This window comes from Psittacula echo, assembly GCF_963264785.1.
Source record: "Psittacula echo genome assembly, chromosome: 6".
Lineage (NCBI taxonomy): Eukaryota > Metazoa > Chordata > Aves > Psittaciformes > Psittacidae > Psittacula > Psittacula echo.
In genome coordinates this window covers 61,287,609-61,303,189 of record NC_137743.1, presented here as the reverse complement: position 1 = coordinate 61,303,189, position 15,581 = coordinate 61,287,609, and the positions used below count along the sequence as shown (strand labels likewise).

The 15,581-nt window shown below is 39.2% G+C and overlaps 1 protein-coding gene across 2 annotated transcripts in view; it reads left to right on the top strand.

Annotated features, from left to right (window-relative positions):
- Positions 1-15,581, top strand: part of VCL (vinculin) — a 69,808-nt gene that overhangs the window by 18,217 nt on the left and 36,010 nt on the right. For both annotated transcript variants that reach the window (XM_080620337.1, XM_080620338.1), the window contains exons 2-3: positions 6,121-6,191; positions 11,937-12,087. In XM_080620337.1, coding sequence (XP_080476463.1) covers positions 6,121-6,191; positions 11,937-12,087 — 222 coding nt within the window. The remainder of the gene's footprint in view (positions 1-6,120; positions 6,192-11,936; positions 12,088-15,581) is intronic.

Sequence of the window (15,581 nt, the reverse complement as noted above, 5' to 3'; positions counted from 1 at the left end):
TTATGTTAAGTTGTGCATCCTGTGATTAGCTATTATCCTGTAATTCAGCGCTGTACTGGTAACAGAGTAGACATTAGCAGAATGAATAAAAGTCTTTTGGTACTCAAATGATGTCACTTTCTGGTTTCCATATGGTTCTTGTTTTATAGTTATGTATTTTACTTGGACAGCAGGATTTCCTTAGCCTCAAGCCAATTGAATTTGTCTTAATCGCCAGTGTAGACAGGTAGGTCAGTTTGTTGCTCTTAGGGACCAGATGGCTGGAGTGTTCTAATTTATCTGCCAGATGACTTTGAAATTGTACCTTGTTATACCTGAAATGCACTCTCCAAGGTAATCCTGAGAAAAGTGGGAGCCGATGTACAGCTTCCATGTTAACTGAAAGGCAAAGTGGATAGGCTGTGATTCAGCAGTCTCTTTAGATTCATGCTTGGCTTGAAGGAAGAGTGGTCTTTTTGGCTGATGTCACTGGTAGTATATGTGCATTGCTCATTTGGTGTAAAAAGAAGCAGGAAGAGAATTCAGCTGCATATTTACTTGGGCTTCTTTTTCAGTCTCTTAATTGCATTGGCCTGTTCCTCTACAGAGAAGCAGAAAAACTTAAAGCTTCTTAAATCAGTGTTAAACTCACTAATTGCAAGTGACATATCAATCACACTTTTTTAATTCAAAGCAAGATGAAAGTGTAGTGATGAAGAAATTGGAAATTTTCTTTAATTAAACGCTTCTAAGAGAGCTTTTGAAGAAAAACCAACATTTTGTGTTAAAAAAAATTGTACCTTGTTATAAATGACTTTTTTTCAGTCTTACTGGATGACAAGATTGTGAGAAGTGGCCTGTTAACCTGTTCTCTTAGATTTTTCTAAAAACACTTCAGTATTGGTTGTTTCTTCTGTTCACAGTTTGCAGAAAGTTCTGTCTTTACTGGAAGCAGTTTGTGTCATCTGATGATAATTTTTGAGTGACTTGTGATATTTAGGTGGGACCAAGAAATATGATGTACCCCAAAACTATTTTACTTGCATCGCGCAAAGTTCTGTGCTTTGCTGCTAGGTTATATTGTATGCAGTTCTGTTTTGCTAACATTACCACATGGATTATGGTAGCTAAGGGTCAGGGCATAATAAAACGACATTCTCTCCTAACTCTAAAAGAGCTGAGTGAAATAGCTTGAAATACTGACAACTAGATCTACTTGATACTGTAAATAAAGACAGAACACAGGTTGCAGTCAAAATACTGTAACTGACAATGATGAGGATAAACAGCTAAGTCCTGTTTTACCTCTCTTTATCTGCCAAAGTTCCTTCCCAAAACCTTTCTATGTTTGGCTCCAATGACTGTTTCACAAACGGGAAACTGAACAATTGTGGAGTGGTGATTGAGCCCTTGCCACTTTTGAGCCCACTGACACAAGCTGTCTCTGAACTTAGTTTGAGATAAAGGACCTGCTTTCTAGGCCTTCAAAGAACTTTTGGGGAGAGATGAACTCTATGAAAGGTATAGGACACACAACTGGATACCATTCAGTCATCATTTTCCTTATTTTGTGATGTGTAAGACCTCTCAGTATGTCACCTGAATTCAAATGCTTTTACAAAGATTTAATTCCCTCTGCCCATGTTGTATTTTTTTGCTGAGACTGAAATGTACGTCTGTGCCAGCAAGGAGTAGGTATAAATTTGGTATAACTTTGGCTTCCTCCTAGCTCTGCTTGATGGATTGTTCATAGTATTGACATCTAGGCCAGTTTTGCTTTCTTAAAATGTGGGTGTGGGAAAAGGACTAGCAACTCTGTTTTGAGATGGATTCTGGACATCGTTACGCAGTGTAGAAATTGATGTCACTGTGGAGTTATAGTAAATACTTAGTTTATTTTTTCAGGACAGACTTTGAAAGAAGTTGCAGAGAACTTCATGGAACTGCACTGATGTATAATAAATTTTTGATGTGAGATTTAATGCTCCCATTGTCATGTCACTGTTCTTCCTGGAAGGTTGCAAAACATGGAAGAATGCATAAACCAGTAACTGGAAATTAGTGTGAGATGGCTTATGGTAAAGTTGCTTTTACAGTGTACAAATAAGATCACTTTGAGTGGTACTTAGATTTATCAGGCAAAACTTACAATATAGCTTATTTCTTGGGAGAAACCTGGGGCTATGCTAGATTGTTACAGCCAGGGCTGTATGTGTTCACTGGATGATGATGCAGGAATATTTTTAGGCTCTTTGCTAAAATGACAGATGTTTTAAATTAGCTTCTAGAGCATTGCAAGAGCTGATTCTTCTAAGGTCATCTTCCTTTTTAACTGGGGAAATCATATAAGCTGCAAGAAAAATTCCACTTACATCATTTGGCAAATTGTCAAACTGTTATTGTCACTATAGGCATTCAGGAGAATCTTTTTAACCCATCCAAACCCCACAAATGAAACCATCCCCAAAAATAAACCTTGGACTCTCACCTTAAATATTTGTGTGTGTTATTCTATGTGATACATGCAATTCTTACTTTCAGACTTCTAGAAGAGAACTGGATATTACTGCCTGTTTGTGGTGTTTAAACAAATTGTCATTTAAACAAATTCTTAGAGAATTACAGAAATTGAAACTATTTCCCCTTTTCACTGAACAGCTGTTCTTTGCTATATCCAGCAAGCTAAGAAGATGGGAAATGGACCTTGTGGGATGTTTATGTCTTGTCTTTCCTGCAGTAGAAGCAGACAAAACTAGTTATAAGGAAAGACCTCAGCCTGATCAAAAAGTTTTCCTCTTGCTTTTCCATGGAGAAAATACTCCCTAGCAGGAAGCATATCAACGTACTGATCTACTTATCATGGGCAGATAAGAGTGCCTACAAGCAGGGTTAAAAACCAAAAGCAGCAGGAAATCCTAATCTCCTCCTGGATCTTATAGCATTCCTAGAAGGCTTTTCAGTGGCCATATATGCCCTCTGACCTGTGTGTGTCCCATTTCCTTTAAATTTCTAGACTTGTCTGCCTCTTGTTCCCTGTTGTTGAGTAGCAGGGAGTAAGCAGGAAGTAGCTCATTCTTTGTTCAACTGATTTGCCTCTAATCTCCCAAAGAATATGGAAAGGAATACAGATGTGTAGAAGTTGTAATTATGAAACTCTTGGTAAGTTTTGCTTGAGAGCTTCCCTTCCTTTGTGCTGCTCTGGGCAGGTACAGCGTCCTGCATGTAAGAGATGCCCAGTACATAAGAAGTTAGTCTCTCTACGTGCTAAGCAGTGCAGTTTCTTTGGAACCATGAAATATGGCCACTTCAGTATTACTTAAAAGCACAAGCTCTTATTTTATCGAGACTACTGCTTCCCAGTTAGGGAAAGATTATCTTAGGTAAGAATATTTGAAACCAAAGGAGGAATCAATCTCTTTTTTCCACATATATATAGATTCCAGATAGATCTGGAATTCTATCCAGATTTCTATTGGATAGAAATAAAATACAAGTTTCCCAGATAATTGTTCTGTATTAGCCTGAAGCTCAACAAGCATTCTGTCTGAGATAAAGAATGTGTAGACACTGCATCTGAAGGGAAAAAGATAATTTTATCTTCATTCGCTTGGTATTGGAGTACAGGGAAGGTAGAGTCAAGTGATACTATTGCTTAGGGCATATAAAATTCAGACTGAAGAAACCGGATCTTATTAAAACAAAACGTAAGAAACAAGGCAAACAAAAAAATCCCCTTAACCACAAAGCTGAAAAGAAAAACCCACTAAACTCTTTTGAGGTTGTGCATTTTTAGTCATGAATGTAACTTCATGTTTTGAGACTTTGCCTTTTAACTGGTATGTGAAATATGTTTTTTTCTTTCTGTACCATCCCTCAGCCTTTGGTACAAATGCAAAGAGTGACTTCTGGAAAGGTTAATTAATAGCTTTGTAAATATGAAATGCTTTCCTTTGAACCTCAGTGTTTTATGGTTAAACACATTCCGTGAGTGTGTGCTGTGTATTGGTGCTTAAAATACAGTAAAAAGGCCTTTTTCTTCTAGAAAGGCAGAGGACCTTCTTAATCGAGGCCTTATGAAAACTACCTGAAATCTTGTGTCCTGTCTGTGTACTATCTAGTGCTGAAGATACTGGAGGAATTAGTGTTTCTGCTTTGTGATGAACTTGGAAGAGAAATGTCTTTGGGGTTTAGGACAGCTTTGAGGTTAAAACTCTTCACAAAAAATGAAAATGGGAATTGACTCATATCCTGTATTTTACTTTCATTTGAAATCTAAAGATCATAGTTAGCCATAGCAAAGAATGTCCATATATATGTGCGAGTGTATGTTTAAAAGTGTTAAATGCCTACGTATCTACAATTAGTTGATAATGCTTCTTTGAGCAGCGAACCTAGATATATCCTCTTATACAAGAGACTTATGCTTGCCAGACTGAGTAAAGAAATCAGTTTTGTATGGTCTAATAAAACTAGAAGTAACTTACACACGATGTGTTGTAACTTGAGCAGAAGTTGTTTCTTGGTTGCTCCTGACTGTTCAATATGAAATAGTAATATTGATTGTTAAAATGACCTTCACATTGAAGGCTCCCCTTTCCCGTTAACCCATTTTTCATGCATTCTTTAAAATCATATCCTCAGAAATACTTGTTTAAATATACTGAACTATATGCAGATTGGTACAGTGCAAGAGAAATAAATCTTGAAGGTCTTTGGAAATAAAATACTACTCTTCATTTTCACCTTTGACAGCCTTCTGTCTGAACAATGTGTAATGCAAAGTTTATGCAAATTACTCCCTTTTCTGTGTGGTCTGTATCATTCATGTGTGAATAGAAATATTTGAGAAATATACAGAATGTTTCCTCAGTGCAGTAATTAGAACAAAGAGGCATACTGTCTGATGGGTCATGTAACCCTGTGCCAAGCAACAGGGCGTGGGATATATTTATAGTTGTGCTCCTGAGACCTTGCCATGAAGTTTGAGTCAAAGCAACACTAGGAGGGAGCATGGCTGTTAATGAGCCTACAGTGAACATAAGAGACATAAACCTATCAAAAAATGGAAGGCCTTTAACCTTCTCTCTGCTCTTCATTTCTTATGAATATTTATGTGACTGCTTGTGAGTGTAGTATTAATATGATTTAAAAAAAAAGTAGGCTAGGCTGACTTGGTGTTTAGACCAAATAAAGTACTAGGGCCAACACACTTCTGTAAAGCCCCTCTGAAAAGGACCAGACTAGGGAGACACAGTTTTTGGCAGGCAGTGAAAATCTGCAAAGAAATGGTGCTTCTGGAAGGCTGTACAGTGTTAGAATTGGCAAATGCTGTGCCTACTTATGTCAAAAACCAGCAAATCTTTAAACACCAGCTGATGAGGGATTTTCAGGGCTATCTTGTCTAGCTTGAGCAAGCCTGGCAGCTCTTAACACAATCTAGTGTCTGGGTTAAAGACCTTCTGCTTTGTGGTGCCTTTCTGAATAGCTTATTCAGCTGGAAAACACAGTGAACAAAGGAGCTGGAAATATTTTGTCAAGTTAGTGATCTCACAGTTCAGAGAGCCAGCTACCAATTATAAAGACTTCTATTGTGTAACACAAGAGCTAGTGTATAGAAAACTCCAGATCTTATTCTATCTCTTTCTTTATTAGTTTCTGCATAATTATTTTTGCCTACAGAATGGTGTGAATATGGATGTGGGGTGTATTCTCAGTAATTAACTACGTTTTTCTAAGAGACCACATTGACTAGCAAGATGGGAGTAACTTTTCTTAGTTTGAACTTGATTTCTGACTTGTGGGGATTAGGAGTGAGGGAAGCCTATGGAGTTCACAGTGATTAAGATTTTACAACTAAGTCCAGCAAACAAGTAGTATTGTTTCTATGGAGAGTGGGAAGAGGGAATAGTGGTCTGCCTCCTCCAGTCAATTTAGTAATGATGTTGGTAGGAAACAACATAAGGTTTCTAAAGCATTACTCTAACCACGGTGTATAGTGGTCTCAAAATGAGACACAGCAACAGCAAACCTAGTGAAAGGATTTATTGTTAGCACAAGTATTTTTGTTGTTGCTAGTTAGCTATTTGTTTTCATTAAGCTTTACAATGAAATCTCCAGTATGACTTTTTCTTTTTTGTGCAGGTTGGAAAAGAGACTGTGCAGACAACAGAAGACCAGATCTTGAAAAGGGATATGCCACCAGCATTTATCAAGTAAACCCATTTTATTGTAAATCTTCTATTGTAGGTACAGGAAACCTGATGATAGATTATTGTTACTTATTTCTGCTTATTAGAGATTATAAAATGCTCTTTATGCTTGAATAGCTCTCAGGGGTCTCAAGGGTGACCTTTGTCATGAACATTTCTGCCACCAGAGACTTTTCCTGTTACATTCTGTATGTGCAGGTACATATCTAGGGTATTTCTCACTTGAAGAAATAGCCAAACAGCAACCCACAGCAGAGTAACAATGTTACTTACCTGTGTGCTATGGTAGTTTTGTGTAACAGTGCCAGATTAAATGTGGTGTTCTCAATCTTTTCTATTAATTTCTCTGGTGGAAAAGTGTAAATTTGTCAGTACAGGCATCTGATGCATGATGTAACTGCCTGGAAATCTAAAACATTTGAAGAGCAGTGACTGACACTCTCAATTCCATGGCTCAGTGTCAAGGACAACAGAGTTTCCCCTGCTGCCTTAAGTGTTAAAAATCGTACATCACTCCTTGTGAAATTGCCAAACTTCTTACTACCAACTGACGAACTTTTGTTGAAGTGACTTTGCCCTAAAACCTACTGAATGCGGTGACCATTTTATTAGTGTTATCCAATTGTGTACAGAATGACTAAATATTTAATGCATTCCCAGACTCAAAACACAAAAGCATTGAGGCAACTAAGAAAATACTAAAACGGAGAACAGAGCTGATGTCTAAAGAGGAAGTATATGCTAGGACAAAGTAATTTAAAAAATGCCTAGAACCAGGTGGTATTAGAATAAGAGTTCAAGAAGGAAATAGCTGAATTAGTAGTGCAGTACAGTCTCACACTTGAGACCATCTGGTATGTCAGTCAAAGTGATGCTATTGCCTGAGGAACTTTCTAGGGGGATCTGAGGAGCAGGAGGCCTATAGGTCTGACATATCTTTGGAGCAAATTCTGTATTAGAGAAGATAATTAACAAATACCAAATACATACGATTTGTTTTGGTTGAATTGATACTGTTTCTGTGGAGGAAACTTCTGCCTTGTAACTCTGTCTATTTTCTTAGAAATATTACAATCAGGGATAAGGGCAATCCAGGTGATAAACTATATACCAAATCCTAAACTTTTGGGCAAAATCTGAAGACGTTTAAGCAATTGAAGTAGCCAAAAGGTAATAAGTAAATGTCATGTATGGAAAAGAGAAAATTTGAAGTGAAAGGAAAAAATTTCGTGGTTAACCCTGACAATGGTAGGAGGTAATCGTGCTTTTCACTATGTTCACAACTGCTCTGGAAACCAGGATGAGCTGTGAGGCAAAGCTACTTGCTGATTACCTGATGTCTTAAGCAGGGTAGTGAGATTAATGGGTGACTCTGAGAAATTACAGCAGGACCTTATTAAACTGGCTGATTTGATATTAAATGCAGACAAAATTATTTTGAAATATCTGAAGCGATGAACACATGGGAGAGCAGCAGGTCTAGTGTCAGATAGGATAAATGACTCCAAACTGACCATTACCAATAGTGAACTGTGATACAGGAGCAAGAGCATCCATTATATCTCAGCAGCAGTCCAGAAAAAGTAAACCAAATGTTAGGTTTATCAGCAAAGAATGGGAGACCAAAATGTCACTCTGTGCTTGTCTCGCATGCTTTGAATACTGGAAGCACCTGAGGTATGTAAATTTTAGAAAGACAGACTATTGTAGAACTGGAAAAAAGCTCATAGGAGCATGAGAACAAAGGTACGGAATTGCTGCTGCATGAGGCAAAGCTGGAACTCTTTAGCCTGGAAAAGATGACAGTGGGGATTGAGGCCTGACAAAGATCTAAAGAAGTATGAGTTGCATGGAGAAGATTGAAACTGGTTCTTCTTGTGCAAGAACTTGATGGGGGCATTGCTTTAAGCTAGTAGTTTGTAAACTAACAAAAGGGAGAGCTGCTTTGTACAGTAAGTCATGTGCTGCTAAAATTTTTTTAATAGGTTTGGGGGTTAATAGATAAGTACTTAGAGGAATCCCTTGTGGGTTATTAAGTAGACAAACTGCACGAAGTTTCAGGAGCTGGAAGTACTTGAAGGATGGGAAAGTGGCCAGAGGAAGTATAATACTTATGCTGTTCTTAAACTTCCTTAGGCATCTACTTGCAGCTACTTTTGGAGACCGGGTACTGAGCTAAATAGACCCTTGATACAATCTACTACAGTATTTATTATGCTGTGTTCCTGTTGTGTGATCTGGTTTGGGTGCAGAGGGGTTTGATTTCTTTTATTAATTTGAATTTTCTTGAGGGTACTGTTTATGTATTGAAATGAGACCAAAACTTTTTACTTGCCTCTTGATGAGTTGTATACAACCATGTAATTTTGAATTGTGCTCATTTTCAAAGATATGTATAGCTTTTAGTTGATTCCCAGTTTCTTGTTCATCTAGGCAAGTAAAGTATTCAGAAAAAGATTTTCTTATTGCTATACTGTATCTAGCCTTTGATCAACATTTAGCAGATTGTGAATACTTACATAGTTAAATTACTGTAGAAATGTGATGCAGATACTGCTGAGTAGTACCACTTCATGCTGGATGCAAGAACTTTTTCTGCAGCACTTTGTGACTGCTTGAATTGTGATGTAATGAAAAATGGGAAACAGCTATCTGGCACAGTAATGAAAACTTCACATAGTACTTACTATCCTAGATGCAGTAACATGAGTTAGGAATGTTCAATCATCTTTCTGAAAATCTATTGCATTTGGGCTTTTTATTAATCTGGAGTTTATATCAAAAGGAACTACTAGTACATGTTAACAGCTCCTTGTTAAAACCATGGAGTATACTGTCACCGATATCTTTGTTGTAGCGACAAGTGACAGTTACAGGTAAACTGCTGAACTGACCTTTTCCTCCATTAAAGGGCAGGATTTGAGTGCACGAAATAAAACAGATGACGGTTGTGGGGGTGTTTTGATTTTATTTTTTTGTTTCCTTTCCCGAGAGGAGTTTTTTTTTTGTTTCTGAAGCATTAAAAAAGGCATTCCTCTTTAAGAGAGTGCTCCAGCAGAACTGGTACTGGCATATGGATGATGGGGTATGGAGCAGTGTACGTGTACTAAGGAGGAGTGTGTGTGTACTAGCACTGCATTCCCTGTCCACGTTTTCTTCATTCAAAAGGACCATCAGTTTTGAGGGAACTACTCTTGGAGAATGAGGGAGAAGATCTATCATGCATACCTTTGCATGCTACTGACATAAACCATGTTGGAACAATTGATCTAGAGTTAAAAAAATGACATATTCTTTATCTTAATTGTCTTAATCATTGGGGAGTATGAGTAATGTACATAACTTACATCAGATGTTTTGCCATGTATTCATATTACCTGCTATACTTCTAGTAAAGAAGGGAGAAGCTGTAATATCTAGGCAAAGAATAGGATACCACCTAATTTGTTTACATTGGAATAAAAATTCATCTGTGTGTAACTTGCGCATGCATACTCATTTAACAAATCAAGCAGTAATGCTATTCTAGATTAACATTATTTGATAGCCAAGCGGGATATATATATATATATATATTCATGTTTTTTTATAAAGCTGGGTGTTTTTTAGGTTGTGATATAAAACAAGGATTAGAAAATTCACCATAGCAGTGAACTTCCATTCAAAACTTGTGAATGTTTTGATTCTTGTGACAGAACAAGAGGCTCATTGCAGTGCATGTTTTCAGTCTTTTTTTTTTTTTTTGTTTGGTGTTTTTCAGTTTAGTTTTAATTTAAGTAGTTGAATTATTTTTTTTTCCCAAACTTTAATCCTTTGTTTCCTAGCGTGTATACTTTGCAGGGAATGGAGGGTGTTTGGTTTTTAAACACCACTCCACTTTTTTGTACATAGCGCACACTCCTGAGGTCTTTCAAATGCACTGGGAAGTTTATACGAAATAGGCATTGTATAAGTAAAATGCAAGTTTACTGTTCAGAGGCTGAGTTCTAAAAGCTGTAGAAGAAAATCTGGAATCTTTAGGAACTTTATTTTCGTTGGTTATAGTGACTTCTGAGTTAGTACACATTTGAATTAATTCCTTTCTTTACAAATGAAAAAGCCAGCCTTGGGATAATTACTAGTATTAAACAGATGACCATGAAATTGAACTGTAGGAAATTAAGTATTTCTGACCCTATAGCTCTGAGCTGGCTGAATAGGTGATTCATTTAATCCCTTTCTTGGCAGGGCTGAAAAGAATAAATTTGAGAAGCAAGTGTGGAAATCTAATTTAGGAAAGTCAGTTAACTTTGATAATACAACTAACTACATTGCATAGTAATGAGCAGAGCATTCCCACTTTTCGCCTTGAAGTCCTCCTGTATTTTCTTACTCAGGTATGAGTTACCCCATCTGATGTGCTGAACAGATGTCTCACTAAGGAGCAAGTTATGATAAGGTCAGCTGGCCCAATTTGATCTCCTCTAGGGAGCCATTACCTGAAAACTTAACTTTCTGAAAAAAGTGTGTTCTCCTGTAATGAGTGTTTTATTTCTAGTATTATTAAATTCAGATATAACCATTAAGTTCTGCCTTGTGCTAACAAGGAACATAGTGGGGATGGTGGGTGTATGATGGAAATGGGATAGCTGTGTAACTTTCCAATAGTACTTAACTGAAATTATGATTAGTATGTCCAAGTGGTCAGTAGAAAATAAGCTACATGAAAAGCATGAAAAAGTTGCTAGAAGAGATAATATTGTTGTAATTAAAGGGTTTAATGTTTGTTGGAAACTTGTGTAACTTGAATGAGCACACTGCGTAGAGCCTATGTATTAGACTACACTTAGATTTCTGCCAAAGAAATGGCAGAGAATAGAGGAAAGTCACAGTCAGTGTAGTCAGTAACTACAGTCATAAGTAGCCTAGCTAACATGAAAGTGAAGTCTAAATTTTGTATTTCTCTAAGGTGTCATAAAGTAATTACAATGAAAAATGAACCCAAAAGCCTTTCAGTGTTCCAGTTCTTGGTATTTTAAAATTGTTGTGTTAAATGGTTTGACGGAACCTAATTTCCAAGCTCATTTGCTTATTGTACGCTCTCTGTTGTTTTAATTACATATTGCAATATCTTGCAAAACTTCCTCTCTGTTTTGAAGCCTGGATTTGCAAGCTGCATTTGAAATTCATGCCTTATCACTAAATCTTGGGGCTATTTGAAATGCTATTTCTGTCATGAGTGTTAACACTCTGAAGGCTGGGCTTGCAACTTCAACAAGCAGGGTGAGGTATCTTGGTTTTGTTATGTTCTCTTGTCTTAACATGTAGCTATCATTTAATATTTATTCGTAGCAATTGCCTCTTGAATGACAATGCAAATGCAAGGCTGATAAAGGTTAACAATTACTTTGACTGTGAAGTTCTAAAGCAATAATTGTTTTGTCCCCTGCCCTTGTCATTAAGAATGAAGGGTGTTTTGCTGTGTTGGGATCTTTCCTGAATGACACTGTGTTGACTTCTGTACATGTGATTCTTAAAACATTCCCTGCATTAGAAGATTGCATGACTTCTGAAAAACTGTCATATAGTGGTTACTTTCTTGTTAAAATAAATACAGTAAGTACTCTTGCTTTTCAAACTATAAAGGTGTAGAGTGGAGTTTACAGTTCTTTAAGTAGTAAAGTTTAAAAACAAATCCAGCGTTTTCTCAAATCTGTTGTCATATAGATAGAAACTAATCAGTAAGTTTTGTGTGATGACTTTCCTCAGAGTGGAGAATGCCTGCACCAAACTTGTTCGGGCAGCCCAGATGCTACAAGCAGATCCTTATTCAGTACCAGCTCGTGACTATCTAATTGATGGATCAAGGGGCATCCTTTCTGGAACGTCAGACTTACTTCTGACATTTGATGAAGCAGAGGTAGGAATCCCAAGATAACTGACATAGGTATCTGCACAATAGCACTATTAATTCAAATACCAACCTAAGTGAATTAGCTAATTTAAACTATTGAGTAGATGAATGTGGTTTTGATTGTTTTAGCTTGATTGGAAGCATATTTTACATTCCTTTCTGTCAGAAGGAGCTTAGGCTTGTTAGTCTGTTTTCACAGTATCACAGTATCACAGTATGTTAGAGATTGGAAGGGACCTCAAAAGATCATCTAGTCCAATCCCCCTGCCAGAGCAGGAACACCTAAATAAGGTTACACAGGAATGTGTCCAGGCGGATTTTGAATGTCTCCAGAGAAGGAGACTCCACAACCTCCCTGGGCAGCCTGTTCCAGTGTTCTGTCACCCTCACTGAGAAGAAGTTTCTTCTCAAGTTTAAGTGGAACCTCTTGTGTTCCAGTTTATACCCATTACCCCTTGTCCTATCATTGTTTGCCACTGAGAAGAGCCTGGCTCCATCCTCGTGACACTCCCCCTTTATATATTTATATACACTAATAAGGTCCCCCCTCAGTCTCCTCTTCTCCAAACTATAGAGACCCAGCTCCCTCAGCCTTTCCTCATAAGGGAGATGCTCCACTCCCTTAATCATCTTAGTTGCCCTGCGCTGGGCTCTCTCCAGCAGGTCCCTGTCCTTCTTGAACTGAGGGGCCCAGAACTGAACACAATATTCCAGATACGGTCTCACCAGGGCAGAGTAGAGGGGAAGGAGGACCTCTCTCGACCTGCTGACCACCCCCCTTCTAATACACCCCAGGATGCCATTGGCCTTCTTGGCCACAAGGGCACAGTGCTGGCTCATGGTCATCCTGCCATCCACTAGGACTCCCAGGTCCCTCTCCCCTACACTGCTCTCTAACAGGTCGTTCCCCAACCTATACTGGAACCTGGGGTTGTTCCTGCCCAGATGCAGGACTCTACACTTTCCCTTGTTATATTTCATCAAGTTTCTCCCTGCCCAACTCTCCAGCCTGTCCAGGTCTCGCTGGATGGCAGCACAGCCTTCTGGCGTGTCAGCCACTCCTCCCAGCTTAGTGTCATCAGCAAACTTGCTGACAGTACACTCAATTCCCTCATCCAGGTCATTGATGAAGATATTAAATAATACTGGTCCCAGTACTGACCCCTGAGGCACTCCACTAGATACAGGCCTCCAACTGGACTCTGCCCCATAGACTACAACTCTCTGGCTTCTGTCCTTCAGCCAGTTCGCAGTCCACCTCACTACCTGATCATCCAGACCACACTTCCTCAATTTAGCTGTGAGGATGCTGTGGGAGACTGTGTCAAATGCTTTGCTGAAGTCAAGGTAGATCACATCCACCGCTCTGCCATCATCCATCCATCGTGTTATTTCCTCATAAAAGGCTATGAGGTTGGTCAAGCATGACTTCCCCTTGGTAAAGCCATGTTGACTGCCCCTCATAACCCTCTTATCCTTGACATGCCTTAAGATGGCATCAAGGATAAGGTGTTCCATCACTTTCCCAGGGATGGAGGTGAAGCTGACCGGTCTATAGTTACCCGGGTCCTCCTTCTTGCCCTTTTTGAAGACTGGAGTGACATTTGCTTTCCCCCAGTCCTCAGGCACCTCTCCCGTTTCCCAAGACTTGGTAAAGATGATGGAGAGTGGTCTAGCAATGACTTCCGCCAGTTCCCTCAGCACCCGTGGGCGCATCCCATCTGGACCCATGGATTTATGGATGTCCAGATTGCTCAACTGGTCCCTAACCCATTCCTCGTCGACTAAGGCAAACTGCTCCAGTGACCTGACTTCATCTGAGGTCTCAGGAGTACAGGGCTCTTCAGGACTGCCTCTGGCAGAGTAGACAGAGACAAAGAAGGCATTCAATAACTCTGCCATCTCTGTATCTTCTGTCACCAGGGCACCCATCCCGTTCACCAGTGGGCCTACCTTGCCTCTAGTGTTAGTTTTATCAGCTATGTATTTGAAAAAGCTCTTTCTGCTGTCCTTGACCCCTCTCGCCAGATTTAATTCTAAGGAGGCCTTAGCCATCCTAGCTGCCTTCCTACATCCTCTAGCAGCAGCCTTATATTCCTCCCAAGTGGCCAGCCCCTCCTTCCATGACCTGTAAACTCTCCTCTTCCACTTGAGCATACCCAGCAGTTCCTTATTTAGCCACACAGGTCTCTTGGCCCTCTTCCTCGACTTCCTACATGTCGGAATGCTCCGCTCTTGAGCTTGGAATAAGCAATTCTTGAATGTCAACCAACTATCTTGGGCCCCTTTACCTTCAAGCAGCCTTGCCCATGGGATTTCCCCTAGCAATTGCTTGAAAAGGCCAAAGTTTGCCCAGCTAAAGTCCAGGGTTGCAATTCTACTTGCTATTGTACTGGTCCTACCACACAAGATCCTGAATTCCACCATCTCGTGGTCGCTGCAACCAAGGCAGCCCTCAACCTTTACTGCTTCGACCAGCCCCTCCTTGTTAGTGAGGATGAGATCCAGCAGCGCTCCTCTCCTGGTTGGCTCATCCACCATTTGCATGAGGAAGTTATCATCCATACACTGGAGGAACCTCCTGGACTGTGGCTGGGTTGCTGAGTGTTTTGTTAAGAGCATCTTTGTATGATAGAATGTTTAGGCATGCCTATGATTATTCCTCAAAAAGGCCAGATCCCATCAACCCTGTCTTACATCTTCCTGACACTTTTCTGTATTCCCTTTGCCATACCCATTACTGAGCCTTATTTTCTGTGTCCTTTCACTGAAAAGCCCTAGCCCACTTCCAGACATCTCTGTCTGACTCATTAGCTGTGGCAATTTAATTGGCCTTGGGCATGGGAAGTAATACAAATTTGGACTGGCTGGCCTGTCGGCCAGATGATGTGTTCAGATAGATGTAACAGTTACTGTATTTTGGCTGCTGCGTAAGTCAAAAAGTGGTTTAGAGGTGCTTTTTGTCCATTTTAAGCTGGACAAAAAAGCCAGAGTTGCAAGGAAACTTAAAAAGTAAGTTTAGTGTGTCTTACATTTGAAATTTTTTTGTTACAAATTCTACTTATTATTGTAAGCCTCTTTCTGGGAATGTGGAGCCTTGCTCATTTCTAAATATCAAATATTGTGCTATTATGGGGACATTAAGCTCATGCTGTTAGAAATGCTGATGTTAATTCTGAATTTTACCCATGCAACAGTCTGCTAGTCTATGAAATTGTGTTACTCTTCCTGCTGTTCTGAGTGGTTTAACTTGGCATCCTTGTACCTCATTTAATCAGCTCATGGTACTGTTAGCATGTTCCTCTGAAATGAGGAGAATGCTATGGGATTTCTCTGTGGCAGTTGTGATTTTCATTATTTAAAGTGGTTTTTAATAGCTACTATGGTGTGTTACAGGACAGAATTACAAGGAAGTTAATAGTTAATCTCTGTGCTTCCAGTGTTTATGTAATGAGTTGACTTCTATGGAGTCAGTGCTTCATTGAACTAGTCTGACAACT